This window comes from Sinohyriopsis cumingii, chromosome 14, assembly GCF_028554795.1.
Source record: "Sinohyriopsis cumingii isolate HCF-2022 chromosome 14, ASM2855479v2, whole genome shotgun sequence".
Taxonomy (NCBI): Eukaryota; Metazoa; Mollusca; class Bivalvia; order Unionida; family Unionidae; genus Sinohyriopsis; species Sinohyriopsis cumingii.
Genome location: NC_142974.1, coordinates 120478239 through 120491677, shown reverse-complemented (window position 1 = coordinate 120491677; position 13439 = coordinate 120478239). Strand labels below are relative to the sequence as shown.

Here is a 13439-nt window from a genome sequence, read left to right as displayed (position 1 = left end):
AAAATGAAATCAGGATTAATACTAAATGGCTACTATTATTTCCTTTTTGTTTTAAAAAAAAAAGTAGATTGGAGATATAAACAACATAGTTTAAATCAGTGTTTGATACAAAGTTAAAAAACGATGGAATGAAGAAAAAAAGAAGAAAAAAAAAACAAGATAGGTAAGTAAATAGCTAATTTTGCAGCATTCGTTTTAAACAAAGTAAAGTATTATTTGGAAATGGCAATGCGCATACACGTGTATATAGGAAGTCTTGCATCAAACAGAACATATCTTAATCAGTAAGCAATTTTTTCTAAGATAGTGTTATTAAATAAAGCTCACTATTTGAACAGCTGGTTTTTGGGCAATAACAAAGGTAAGAATGCTTTCAAATAATAATAATAATAATAATAATAATAATAAAATGTATATAATGCTTTATAGTTCTGTTGTTAAATTAATTAATCCATTTCTAAGATCATACGTAATATTACGTGTGCAGATATTTGTCTGTCAAATGAGACTTACAGCAAGTATTACATTTGTTTTAAAAGGATTGATGATGACCAGATTTTTAAATACAATGTACGCAAATGAGGGTAGGCGTGGCTTAAATTAGAGATGTAAACTATAATTTCATTAAATTAAGTTAATTAGCTATTACGTCAGTGCTAAGTAGGCCAGCAGATAGGCTGGTGTTGGGAGGACTCAGGATGATAAGTTGATGGTTTGGTTATTTGCTAAACAAATACATCCACTATTTCCCTTATTTGCAAGATCAATTCTCTTTAAGAGCCATTATTGCTCCGTTATTTACTTTTCAAATACAAGTGTTTACTTTCTCCCTAACGAAACAAAATATTAATAAATCGATTCTCATACGGATTCGTAGTCAAGGTGCCGGAACTCGGTGATAGTAAACTTATAGCCATCAAGAACGGTAACTCCAAACATAATTATCAAAGGTCCTTATCCTTGTAATTATTTATTGTCCTGTTCGCGGTCATGTCCAATAAAGAACGGCAAGGAGCTTTTTATGCAGGTTCTTGCTTGCTAAATCCACTCTCGGACATTACGGGTTTGCCCATCGACCAGGTAAATTGAACATTTATTTGATTTGGTTTTAAACTGCAGTAAAATTATACATGTCTTTGATAGATACATATTTTCGTTGACAGACAAAGACCAGTTTTCAGTGCAAAAAAAGATCCGACACCGGTTCCCCTCCAATTTCGGATTATATACATCTGAAATATTTAATTTCCAATAGGGTGATGTATAATTAGCAGTAGGATTAGTTATTCTAAAGCAACACATTGAAAAGTTGTCCACATCTCTGATTTCTCCAAAGGTTTATATTGAAACATGGCCTGTGCACCAGTCTGACTGTATTTAGTATTACAACTAATGAAAATAATCTTCAGTAAGTAATATGACCAATATTATTATTTAACCTCTATCATGTCTGTGTTAAGGATCAAAGCGTATATGTATGTGGTAGGATGTAGAAATTAGAATGTGTATTTGGTTTTTGTCTTACTTACATGAGCATGGTGAGATATGGGAGTCACTTATTTCTAAACAATGGTGCTGTCTGCAGTGTTATTTATTTATAGGCAATAACATTGTTAACTGGTGTTGTCAGCAATGTTATTCTTTTAAGCAATGATGTAGTTTACAATGGTATAGTTTTGCACAAAAGTTTCTGAAAGTCAGAAATGGTGGTGATGCTAACAAACATTGCTGTAGTTGAGATACTGGATTTACTGATTTTTCAGGTGAGACACTATTCAATGATTTTGCAGGTGAGACACTATTCAATGATTTTGCAGGTGAGACACTATTCATTGATTTTGCAGGTGAGACACTATTCAGTGATTTTGCAGGTGAGAAACTGTATTCACTGATTTTAAAGGTGGGGACACTATATTCATTGATTTTGCAGGTGAGACTGTATTCTCTAATTTTTCAGGTGAGACACTATTCAATGATTTTGCAGGTGAGAAACTGTATTCACTGATTTTGAAGGTGGGACACTACAGGGCTGAGCAAATATATTTTTTAACCACTAGTCCAAACAAGTGGTTTCAGAAAATTCACTAGTCCCACCTTTCTCTTGACTAGTCCCACCTTACTCTTCACTAGTCCCACCTTACTTTTCACTGGTCCCAAAATGGTAATCACTTGCCGAGATTTGATGAGATGTATGTACTTAATCCACAGAAAGAAAAAAAAAAAAAATAATATACAACATAATTATTTCTTAAAAGAATTTAATTTTTCAAAGACATTGGTTGTTATACATTTGGCTTCTTCAGGTTCATGTATATATGTTTTAGCTGATGGATTTGAAAATATGTCCATGTATATGTCTGCCACCGGCATCAGCACAAAGCCAGCAGTTGATAGCTGTGTCTGGGTTAAAGTCCTCAAGCTCTGGTCCATTTGCAGAAATGTTCATTAGCATTTGTAAACATTTTTGGTTTAAGGAATTCCTTAAAGAAGTCTTGATTTAGTTCATTGAACTAAATCCTCGTTCGCACTCAGAAATAGCTACCGCACACTCGGTATCTGTGTTACGTTTTATCCCTCCATTTTCAAACAAATTTACCTTCTCCTAATCGCCGTTAGTACCTTCCTTGTGAAAATAATTTAGTAAACTCATCTTATCCATAGAGTAACTATCAGCTTGCTTGACACCTACTTCTAAAGTGATCATAACATCAATTTTCTCTTTTAAATACGAACTGAAACAGCTCATTAATTAGCACAATTGTTTTGCTTCAAACACAATATCGCACGTGGAAGTTAATCATCTGTATAATCAGTTATTAATTAAAGAATCATTACTGTCATTTAATCAGGTCATAAAGGAAAACAACACTGATGTCGGTAAAGTACCTTTCATTAATTTAATTACACTGACTCGCTGGATTAAAATCATAGTGAGCCGCTCATTATGATCAAGATTGAGTAAATTCATTGCAACAAAACCGCTTACAACACTGCTAATTGATCATACTGGCTTTCTTTTGTTTGACATGTTTTGATTTGCCAATAATTTGGTCGCTTAGCCCAATATGCAGTCAAGCAGTAACAGGATGTAAATGCATACATGAAGAGGGGTAGAATCAAGTATTCAGTACGCCCGGAGGGCATGATTGGCCAAATAAAGGTAGATATAGTGATTAAAGCACGAAAATAAGGACTAGCCCGACTTTTTTAAAAAGCACCTCTCCTGGACTAGCAACTTGGAAAACGTTACTTGTCTGACTTCAAAAATTACTAGTCCGGGACATCAGGCTATGGGATTTGCTCAGCCCTGCACTATATTCATTGATTTTGCAGGTGAGACTGTATTCACTGATTTTGTATGAGACACTGTATTCACTGATTTTGCAGGTGAGACACTATATTCACTGAGTTTGTATGAATGTATTTCATCAATTCCATTCCAGATCTTGAAAATATTATTTAATAAGTGGTACTTATGTTATACAATTATATTTGTAACATTATTTCTTTATCACCTTTATTCTTCAGGTAAACTTTTTAGCATGTCAATTGTTTGGAATTGCCATCTCCATACCATTTAGAAAACTACTTGACCCAAGGACGACTAATCCAAAAGTACGTCATGCCGTGGAGCTTGTGGTGGGATTTGCCATGGCCTACTTCTGTTTTAAATAGTAAGAACTTGTAGTAACTTTGCTTGTGTTGTGTTTTCCCTCATAGTATATGCCTTAAGAATGACTCACAAGATATACATTATGGCATCCATTCTGTCTGCTACCACCATTACCCCACCCTTCCTGCTTTTATTGTCCCCTCATTCACCAGCAAGCAGCCTCCAATGTTTCCATTCTGAGACTTAAAGTTTAGTCAGTACTTAAGACATATGATTGGTCATTTTTAATCCAGATTTAAGTTAAATCCAGTCAGATCACTGGATTCTTGGGCCAGTCTTGTTAGAAATATGGATGACTGTCTTACCACCATCCAGGGCCAGTCTTGTTAGAAATATGGATGACTGTCTTACCACCATCCAGGGCCAGTCTTGTTATAAATATGGATGACTGTCTTACCACCATCCAGGGCCAGTCTTGTTATAAATACGGATGACTGTCTTACAACCATCTAGGGCCAGTCTTGTTATAAATATGGATGACTGTCTTACAACCATCTAGGGCCAACCTTGTTATAAATATGGATGAATGTCTTACAACCATCCAGGGCTGTTTTCACTTTACATCTCAAATTTACTGAAATTAAGATTTCTAAATAATTTTGTATTGCTTGTTTTTGACTTTTGAATTTTTCCTAAATGTTCAGCATGCAGTAAAGGTTACACAAGTCATAATGTCCTGTATTTGTCTGTGATTAGTCTTGGTATATCTTGGAAGAAAATGGTGGATTTCCTTAAATTTGAATAATTCCACAAGATGTTTATCAAGAATAAATAGATTATTAAGTGTACATTTTTAATTGTAAAGTAGTTTTCCATCCTTTGTAATGTTATTTTCCATTCTTTGTAAAGTTATTTTCCATCCTTTGTACAGACTCAGAGACTCTTAGTAGTTCAGTATCTCAAAATGGAATGGTCCATACAAAATGGAATGTAGAATGAATACAAATTAAATGTACATTTAATGTACATACATTTTAAACACAAATGAAATGTACGTGCATAATAAATGCAAATGGAATGTACATGGAGAATGAACACAAATGAAATGTACATGTAATGCAAACAAAATGAATGCATTTTTAAAAAGATGGAGAGGGAAAAAAGTGTAAGAAAGAAAAATGAATGATGAATGAAAATAGAATGAAATGTTAATGCTTTCATGAATGGATCTGAAAATTGTGTTCAGCTGCCACTAAATTTCCAGTTGAATGTTGTTTCGCACGAATATCCAGATTTTATTTCTGCCACAGACAGTCCAACACATACATGCCATGACATTATTCTTGTTGAGACAGATACAGAATAACACTCGTCATTGATGTGATGGTGGTTTCATGTACATGAATACAATCTTAATTTAATCAAAATGATAACAAATAAAATTTGATGAGATATGCGCATTCATTATATTTTTACACTTTTTACAGTTGTTATAATTTAAACTATATTAAATTATTGATGTTGTATTCATTCATAAAATTACACATTCATTGACAGAAGATACAAAAGCAGTAGTACTCTCCCTTTAACACTTTCAAACATGGAAAACCAGATTTAGGTAATTCATATGTATTGTATACAGTTGACTATTTACTACAAACAATTGGCTTGTTAAATTTGCACTTAACAGCTTGAACAGTGTGATTGCCCATGTCCATCTGTCATCCTTTGGGGTTTTGTCTATCCATCCAAGCATGCATCCATCCATCATATGTCTTCATTGTATTCTGATTTCTATCTGTGTCAAATAGTTTTAATTTATTTATAAGTCATCACTGGCTTCGTAAGATTACAATTACATTTAAATTTGTGAATTGTTTAATGAGTACATGTACTATAGTTTCCACTGGTGGATCAGTGAAGGGGTGCTATTGTTTATACTGGTGGATTGGTGAAGGGGTGCTATTGTTTATACTGGTGGGTTGGTGAAGGGGTGCTATTGTTTGTACTGGTGGGTTGGTGAAGGGGTGCTATTGTTTATACTGGTGGATTGGTGAACGGGTGCTATTGTTTATACTGGTGGATTGGTGAACGGGTGCTATTGTTTCCACAGGTAGATTGGTGAAGATGTGCTATTGTTTCCATTGGTGGATAGTTGAAGCATTACTACTGTTTCCACAGGTTGGTTGGTTAAGTACTCTAGTTTCTACTGGAAGATCACTGTTCATTGCGTGTGTGTGTGTGATTTGGATTTTTAACTTAGCATTAACAATTTTTCAGTCATATCGCTATAATGTCTGCAGTGTGACAGTTTATAGTGATGTCTAGCAGTGGGGCATCATGCTGCAGACATGTGGCATGCTGTCCCACCCAGTCACATTATCCTGACACCAGTCATAACACCAACCTCTTAATGCTGAGCGCTTAACGAGGCAGCTGTTAGTACCATTTTATAAGTCTTTGGTATGACTCCACTGAGGTTCGAATCCACGACCTCCCACATCCGCGGTGGACACTCTAACCACTAGGCCACTGGAACAGTCTATGTTCATTGGATCTTTTCAAATTCATGTTTGAAGCAACAACAATATCCATGAAAATTGGCACTTTATGAAAAACATTGCATTTACATTACAAGAGAGTATGGTATATTCCTGTTGCTGCAAACATCATCAGAGATCTCAGAAATACTTAATTACACATATTTGGATGCCAATTTTTTATCTGGGACGTAGAAAATCACTGAGTTGGGAGTCCTCTTATGCATGTAATAGGTGCAGACTTCAAAGACTTGCCAGCCCTGCTTCAGCCACCTGCTTTGTGGGAAAATGTGTTGATAAATTAGCTGTGCTGATATTTACGATGACAGAATTTAGTGACTGAAAGACCCCTTGATACAGACGTGTTGCCATTTTATAAGGGTACATAAAAAAGAACATGATGCAATAGCTGGGCGGCAAGTTCCAAGGCTTTGACTGGTGGCCAGGTGGGAAAATGTACTGATATTTACAGTGGTTGAATTCAGAGGCGGTAAGACCCAGAGATGTACATGTGGTCATTTATATAAGTTCATCAAATAAACACCTTTAGCTTTCATTATTGTGTTCATTTCCGAATGTAGCGGAATAAGCAGTGTACATGACCTCAGAATCAAGCCATGTTGAGACTTAGACAAAATGTCATTCATAAGTGGGTGACAAGTCGCCTAAAAATGTAAACTTCGACAGGTTCATTGACTGACTATACCATATTTTTGTAATGCCCCTCACCTTAGCCTGGTTAGTTCTAGTGTTGTAGCAAAATGTATTCATCAAGGCGTCAGTAGCTAGGCCAAGTTTTTATATCAATTACGTTGACAAACAAACTTGCCCATTCACAAGCATTATGTTTTGATAACTGATGTTTTGATAACTGACTGACCATTAACCCTTTTCCAAGTAAGGTAGCAAATATCAATTTCCTGCATGCTATCATTTGATGATAAAACATACAGACTTGTGTTTTAAGATCAGACTCGGTGATCTGGATATATATTACCTGCCTCTTATATACTATTTTGTCATAAAATTAGTTTGAAACTGTAAGTGAACCAGTAGGCCTAACGGGAAATAATGGCAGACTTCATTAAGTCTGGGATGTACCAGTTTATTAGATTGTTTTCTTAAATCATCGGGCAAATATATTCAGAAAAAATATACAAATCATTGAAACCAAAGCCTAGGTATTATTTTATTAAAGATTTAACTTTGCAATGCAAATTATGTAGGTCAGAAATGTATGGGACAATGCCATGTTGTGGAATTCGCGAGATTCACTTTAAGGTCTAAGCTGTTTTCTGACTTGACACATTTTTGCGAAAATACGGGAAAAAACAGCAAATCAGGTACTATTTATTTGCCTAAAATTACTACAAGTATGTATACAAATAAATAAACCATAAATGTGCAATCCTGTCAATGGACTGTTGTAATGAAGCTATATTATAGTGAGTGATTACATTACGAAAACCTCTCCGTCTAAAAATAGATGCACTAACGTCTATGTTTATTCTGTAGGAAAGAAGGGACTGCAACTTTTGACGGAGGGACTCTTATTTTTACCAAAATGGGAGTCCTGGACTCCTAGTTGTAAAATCCTAGCGAGACCTCTGATCATAGATCCTAATCTACCATTGCTTAATGCACCAACATTTTTATTCTTAACAAACTGCATAGCTATATTCTAGTAGGCATATTTGTCTTTCTGTGTGTATGATCGAAGCAGATTTGTATTTACATGTAGGCAGTCTAATTAGATTTGTATTTCTGTGTGGATGATATAGTTAGATTTCTATTTTCCATGTAGATGATTTAATTAGATTTGCTAACTGTGTGAGCAAATTGTTTTAAAAACACAAATGTTGTGTATTTTTGTTTTCAGACTTTTTGACAAAATCTTTGATAACATTAAGTAGACAGATAAAATTTGAAGTAAACAGATAAAATTTGGTCTCACTGTTTATATATATTTTGAGACAACCTTGTTAGATTTTCACATCTTTATATCAGTTTTTAAAATTTTCTGAAGATTTTTAATATTATGACTTACCAGTAGGTACACACATGTTTTACAAGACAAAGCTAGTTTCATTTATATTTCAGCCATATTCTGCATGTGATTGTACAGTGTGGGATATGCTACCTTATTTTGCTGTTTGGTCCAGCCAAGTGGATGCCTACATTTGTATGCATCGTAGCCATTGCCTATCTGTCAGTCTGCCATATTTACAGAATGATTTACGACTATGGAGGATATACTCTGGACATAACAGGGTAACAGAATATTTTTAAGGAGATTGATAAGTAAATACTGCTTTAAAAACATTTAAATTAATTAAAAAAAAGGTGTTCCGTCTAAAATTTAGCTTGTCAGATATTTTGCAGGATGTTGGTGATTTCAAAGTGATTATCAGTGTTCACAGATCTCTCACTTGTGAGTATAACTTACAAAGGGTTTAGCTTTCATTGTTCTTGATGTAGTTGATGTCTGCTGTATTATTTAGGCCAGAGTTGGAAACTTGACAAAGTTTCTAGCCTAAAAAATGGACCTGATTTACCAAACAGTAAGTATGATGCAGCTATATGTGCATGAAAGTTTCAATTATCATTGATTAATGAGTACCCATGGCTGAACATGATTCTCTCTCTCTCTATCTCTCTCTCAAAAATTGCCATTTTGAAACCATTTTTTACCTGACCATATTGGGGGAAGCTCATTTTTCCCAAGGGCAAGTTAAAAAATTTCAAATCAGCTTGCCCAGATCAGAAAATTTGTAAATCCCAATATGTGTGTACACACACACACACACACACACACACAAACACACACAGGGATTGTGCTGTGCTTTGCCATTGTCGCAAATTGCGATTTGTTTTCCTTATTGCTGACAAAATATACCCTCTTGTGATCTTTTTAGTGACAGCATTTTTGGCTGTTAAAAATTGTATATACAGTCTTGAGTTTGGAGTTCAGTAATTCAGGGGTACCGTGACAGAAAAATTGTACTGGAATTTATTGTTGCATAAACAAATCTTTTGTTCATATTGACAAACCACCCTAGCATGGCAATGATAGGTCATAATCAGCTTATGCTGATGTCTGGCCTTAGTACTCTGTGCTCTAATATAACCCAAACAGTTATGCTACCTGACTAGCTATAATTGACTACCTCTGAAATCAGGAATGAGAATGACTAAAATTCTAGCAGACAGTGGCAGTTTTTGTCCTTTTTAAGAAATGTGCCAGGAAAAATAATTTTGCTGAAACTTCAAAGAAAATTGATTACCTTTGAAGCATTGATCATTCTTTATATATACTAAACAAATGAAGAAAAAAATTCTGTCTCTTTCAGTGTTTACAATTATTTGATTTCGCCTGAGCAATAACAAACAGGCACTTGTTTGGTCCTTCAGAGGATGCCTTTAGCGGCGCCTTCAATAACACATGAACCTTCATCAAAGCAAGCCAAAGATCTTTGGTCAAAGAAAGTTGGCAATAAATTTAAATAAAAGCATTGGAACATATTTATTGTGCTGTGAAAGTTTCCTGTTTGCAGCAAAAAGTTAATGCTTACGATCGCTACCAATGGCAGTTTAAAACCCAAATTAAAGTTCCAATATTTTGAAACAACAGATATCTGGCCTTCAAGTTAAATGGTGGGACATCCTGTAAGAATGTTTAACTTTTTACTTTGTTAACATGTTTGCATTTCCTTATGAATAGCCTCATCCCCTTGGTAGCCTCGGCATAATGGTAGTTGTCTCTGGCTGACCAAAATCAAGACCAATTTAAGTACATGTACATGTAGCATATAAACAGCTATACAGCCATGTGCTACTAGGATAATGAATATCAGAGTGAATTGTTTCGGAAATGTGCTTGTTGACAATGGGATATAGATCAAACGAGGACTACCATTTTTTATATAGGTGTTGTAGTTGTGTTTTCTAATTGGATTTGACTGATACTTGAATTTTCTAAAATCTGATCGAATACTTGAATTCATGGACTTTTCATAGGCATGTATACTACTTAGCAGGTTGTGTAGTGTACTACACAAATAGAATTTGTCAATATACAAGTGCATTTCAGACTAGTTGATTTTATTAAATCGAAATTTCCAAAAAAAATATGTGCATAAATCCTTATCACTGATGACAGATCATCTCTTAAAATTTCACTTGTATGCAGTTTTTCAATTTATTTTAGCCCCCTCTGACTTATCTAAACATTCGCTTATGTCGACACTATTACCCGAGGATGTTGAGATAAACAGATCGAACTGTATTATGAAAGTGGCGAAAATCTTTTAACATTGGCGACAAAATATTGAGGTTGGCAATTTTTGTGGGGAGAACTTTTTTAAACCCAGTGCCATCCTTGCATACATATACATAACCATACACATATTCTTTACATATTCATGCACATACATGCATATACACATATTCATGCACATACATGCATATATATATATATATATATATATATATATATATATATATATATATATATATATATAATCATAAATATACATATACAAAGACTCATATCCTTATATGTCCCCATGAATACGTATCCATACATACATATACATATCCATTGTGAAACTCCATAATCAATTGTGCATAAAGGGAGACTACTCCTTTTTAATTTCATGCAAAACGCAAAGGTTAGTAAAAGTCCTGTGTAGATGGTACACTAAATAGGGCATCCAATCCATTAAAGTTGATCTGAATTATTTAGTCACAGCTTAAAATATAAAACCATACCATATTCAGTAGGTGGAATCTTTCACAATCAGGAACATATAGTTGTGACTACGTGATGAAGCTGTTAAATTGTTGAGTTAATAAATTTAAACATATTTTGATGATTTGTTTCAGTTTAAATGTAAAATTCTTTGTAGCATGTATAAATAAAGACAAACAATAAAACCTTGTCCTTCTATTCTTTAAGTTTTAGATGAAAGGATTTGGGGCATTGTAACATTATTTCAGTTACATAAGACTGATTAGTCATACAAAGTTGCTTTCATTTAGCAAAGTTGTAAAACAAAAATAACACAACACAGTATACAAATGTACTGTTTTTATGAGGTTACAGAAAGCATGTCATTAAAAGTGATTATTATTGTACATTTATTAACATTTTGAACTCTTGAGCAAAGATTTAACTGTATAACAGACAAATATTTAAATTTGCTATTAGTAACCTATTATAATCAGTTATCAGTTGGTTAAGTGGAACTGATTATTGATTATGAAATTCTGATTGATTTCTGTCACTATTCATATCCATACATAATCCATACATATCCATAGACAGATACATATCCATTTCAATTTATACAAAAGCATGCCATGCTGTAAACAGATAAGGCCTTTCAATTTATACAAAAGCATGCCATGCCGTAAACATATAAGGCCTTTCAATTTATACAAAATCATGCCATGCCACAATCATGTAAGGTCTTTCAATTTTATACAAAGCCTGCCATGCCATAATGAGATGAGGCCTTTCAATTTTATAGAAAGGCATGACATGCCATAATCAGAAAAGGCCTTTCAGTTTTATACAAAGCCTGCCATGCCATAATCAGATAAGGCCTTTCAGTTTGTACAAAAGCATGCCATGCCATAATCAGATAAGTCCTTTCAAGTTTATACAAAAGCATGCCATGCAATCATCAGATAAGGCCACTATTACTTACAAGGCATACTGAATAGAATATAGTCAAATAATAATGTTGCAGAAAGTATCCAGGCATGAAGGCAAATTTGTGCAAATTAAGCCAATCTATTACCAATTATGGCCTCCATTATGAAAAATATATTCCAGATATTATAGAAATATGATGATCTCATACAATCCATTACAAGTATGTTGGCTATCTGGTCGCATTAGCAGAAAGGGTAATAAAGGGCATGAAAAGCAGCCAAAGCTGCCTTGAACTCGCCCATTCCTGATGGAAGATTCCATGTATTATATAAATCAGGATATTCATCATACACCTCTCCCTTGATAACTCGTGCACAACGGGGTCCACAAAGATAGACCGCACTATAAGCAAAGCGCGAGTTACCGAGGGACCTCCAAAAATTAAAAAAAAATCGCTTTGACATCGAGAAAACCATGGGGGGGGGCAGCATTAGGGAACTGGGCTGTTTAATGATTGAATCCTTATTTTACAATCACGTCGATAATAATTTTTAATAATGCGCTTTTTCTAATGAAGTTGTTCGTTATTCTGTTTAAATAACATTTTTTTTCTCTCAAAATATTCAACATATGAAAGATCGTTCCAAATGGTTTGAACAACCATCACGTGTACACAAAAAATCTGTGTATTACATCACTGCTTTTTGGTTTTTTTTATGAGCCTGGTTCCCGTAGTGGTGTTTAATAGTATCTTGCCAAATCAGTAGTCCACAATTTGGGAACTAGACTAACTGTTGATACACTACCAAACAAGATTCCTTTTTTTTTTAAAAAAACACACGACATTTATTTCGTACCAGTCTACGTCAAAACTCAATTTTTTATTGTTCAGTTAGTACAATGTTAATGTCATGATTTCATTGGAAGTAATAATGAAATTTCTTATCATCCCTGAGGATATCTCTAAATAACAGTTCAAGAATTCTCTGAAAAGCGCTTGCCCACAATTGTCCGTGTCTGTGAAATCAAGCTCCTTTTTTTTTTACGAAGTATTCTTTTTGCTTTGCTGCCTTGTTATCTTTGATCACAGTTATGAAAGAGTCGGTTAATTTAAGGTAGTTTCTGTTGCATACACACTAACGTTTGTTACAGTGTTTGATTGATCAAACGAAGTGAGTTCACCCAACATACGACCAAGGCTGCTAGATTTTAAGTTAGTCCGATTTTTGTGCCTTTTAACTATTATTTTATTCCACCTCCTTTTTTTTTATTCAAAAGACATAATTAACATGATAATATAAAGGAGGCCAGCTTTTAATTCAGTGTAACAATACAACAAATACTTCCGCAAGTCAGTTATCAAAACACGGTCAGCACTTAATTAGGTTCCCAGAGAAATGCTCATGGACATAGCTGGTACGGTAGATTGATGCATTTTACGTTTAATTACAAAAGGACACATTGCACTTATGATGATTACACTTAAAAGGGACTGAAAGATGGAACTAGAACACAAATTTTAATTGATAAAAAATTATTTAATTTGTATTTATTTATTAAAGTACTGCGTCCACTCGACGTGACATTTTCATTGATCAAAATTTCCTTACATATCGTTAATTGCAGT

The 13439-nt window shown here is 34.1% G+C and overlaps 1 protein-coding gene across 1 annotated transcript in view; it reads left to right on the top strand.

The window, feature by feature from the left end:
• The first annotated feature begins 953 nt into the window (after positions 1-953).
• LOC149784716 (membrane-bound glycerophospholipid O-acyltransferase 2-like) overlaps positions 954-13439 on the top strand; it is a 49156-nt gene continuing 36670 nt past the window's right edge. Inside the window, exons 1-3 of the mRNA XM_089932742.1 lie at positions 954-1080; positions 3529-3674; positions 8254-8424. Coding sequence (XP_089788868.1) covers positions 991-1080; positions 3529-3674; positions 8254-8424 — 407 coding nt within the window. The 5' untranslated portion in view covers positions 954-990. The remainder of the gene's footprint in view (positions 1081-3528; positions 3675-8253; positions 8425-13439) is intronic.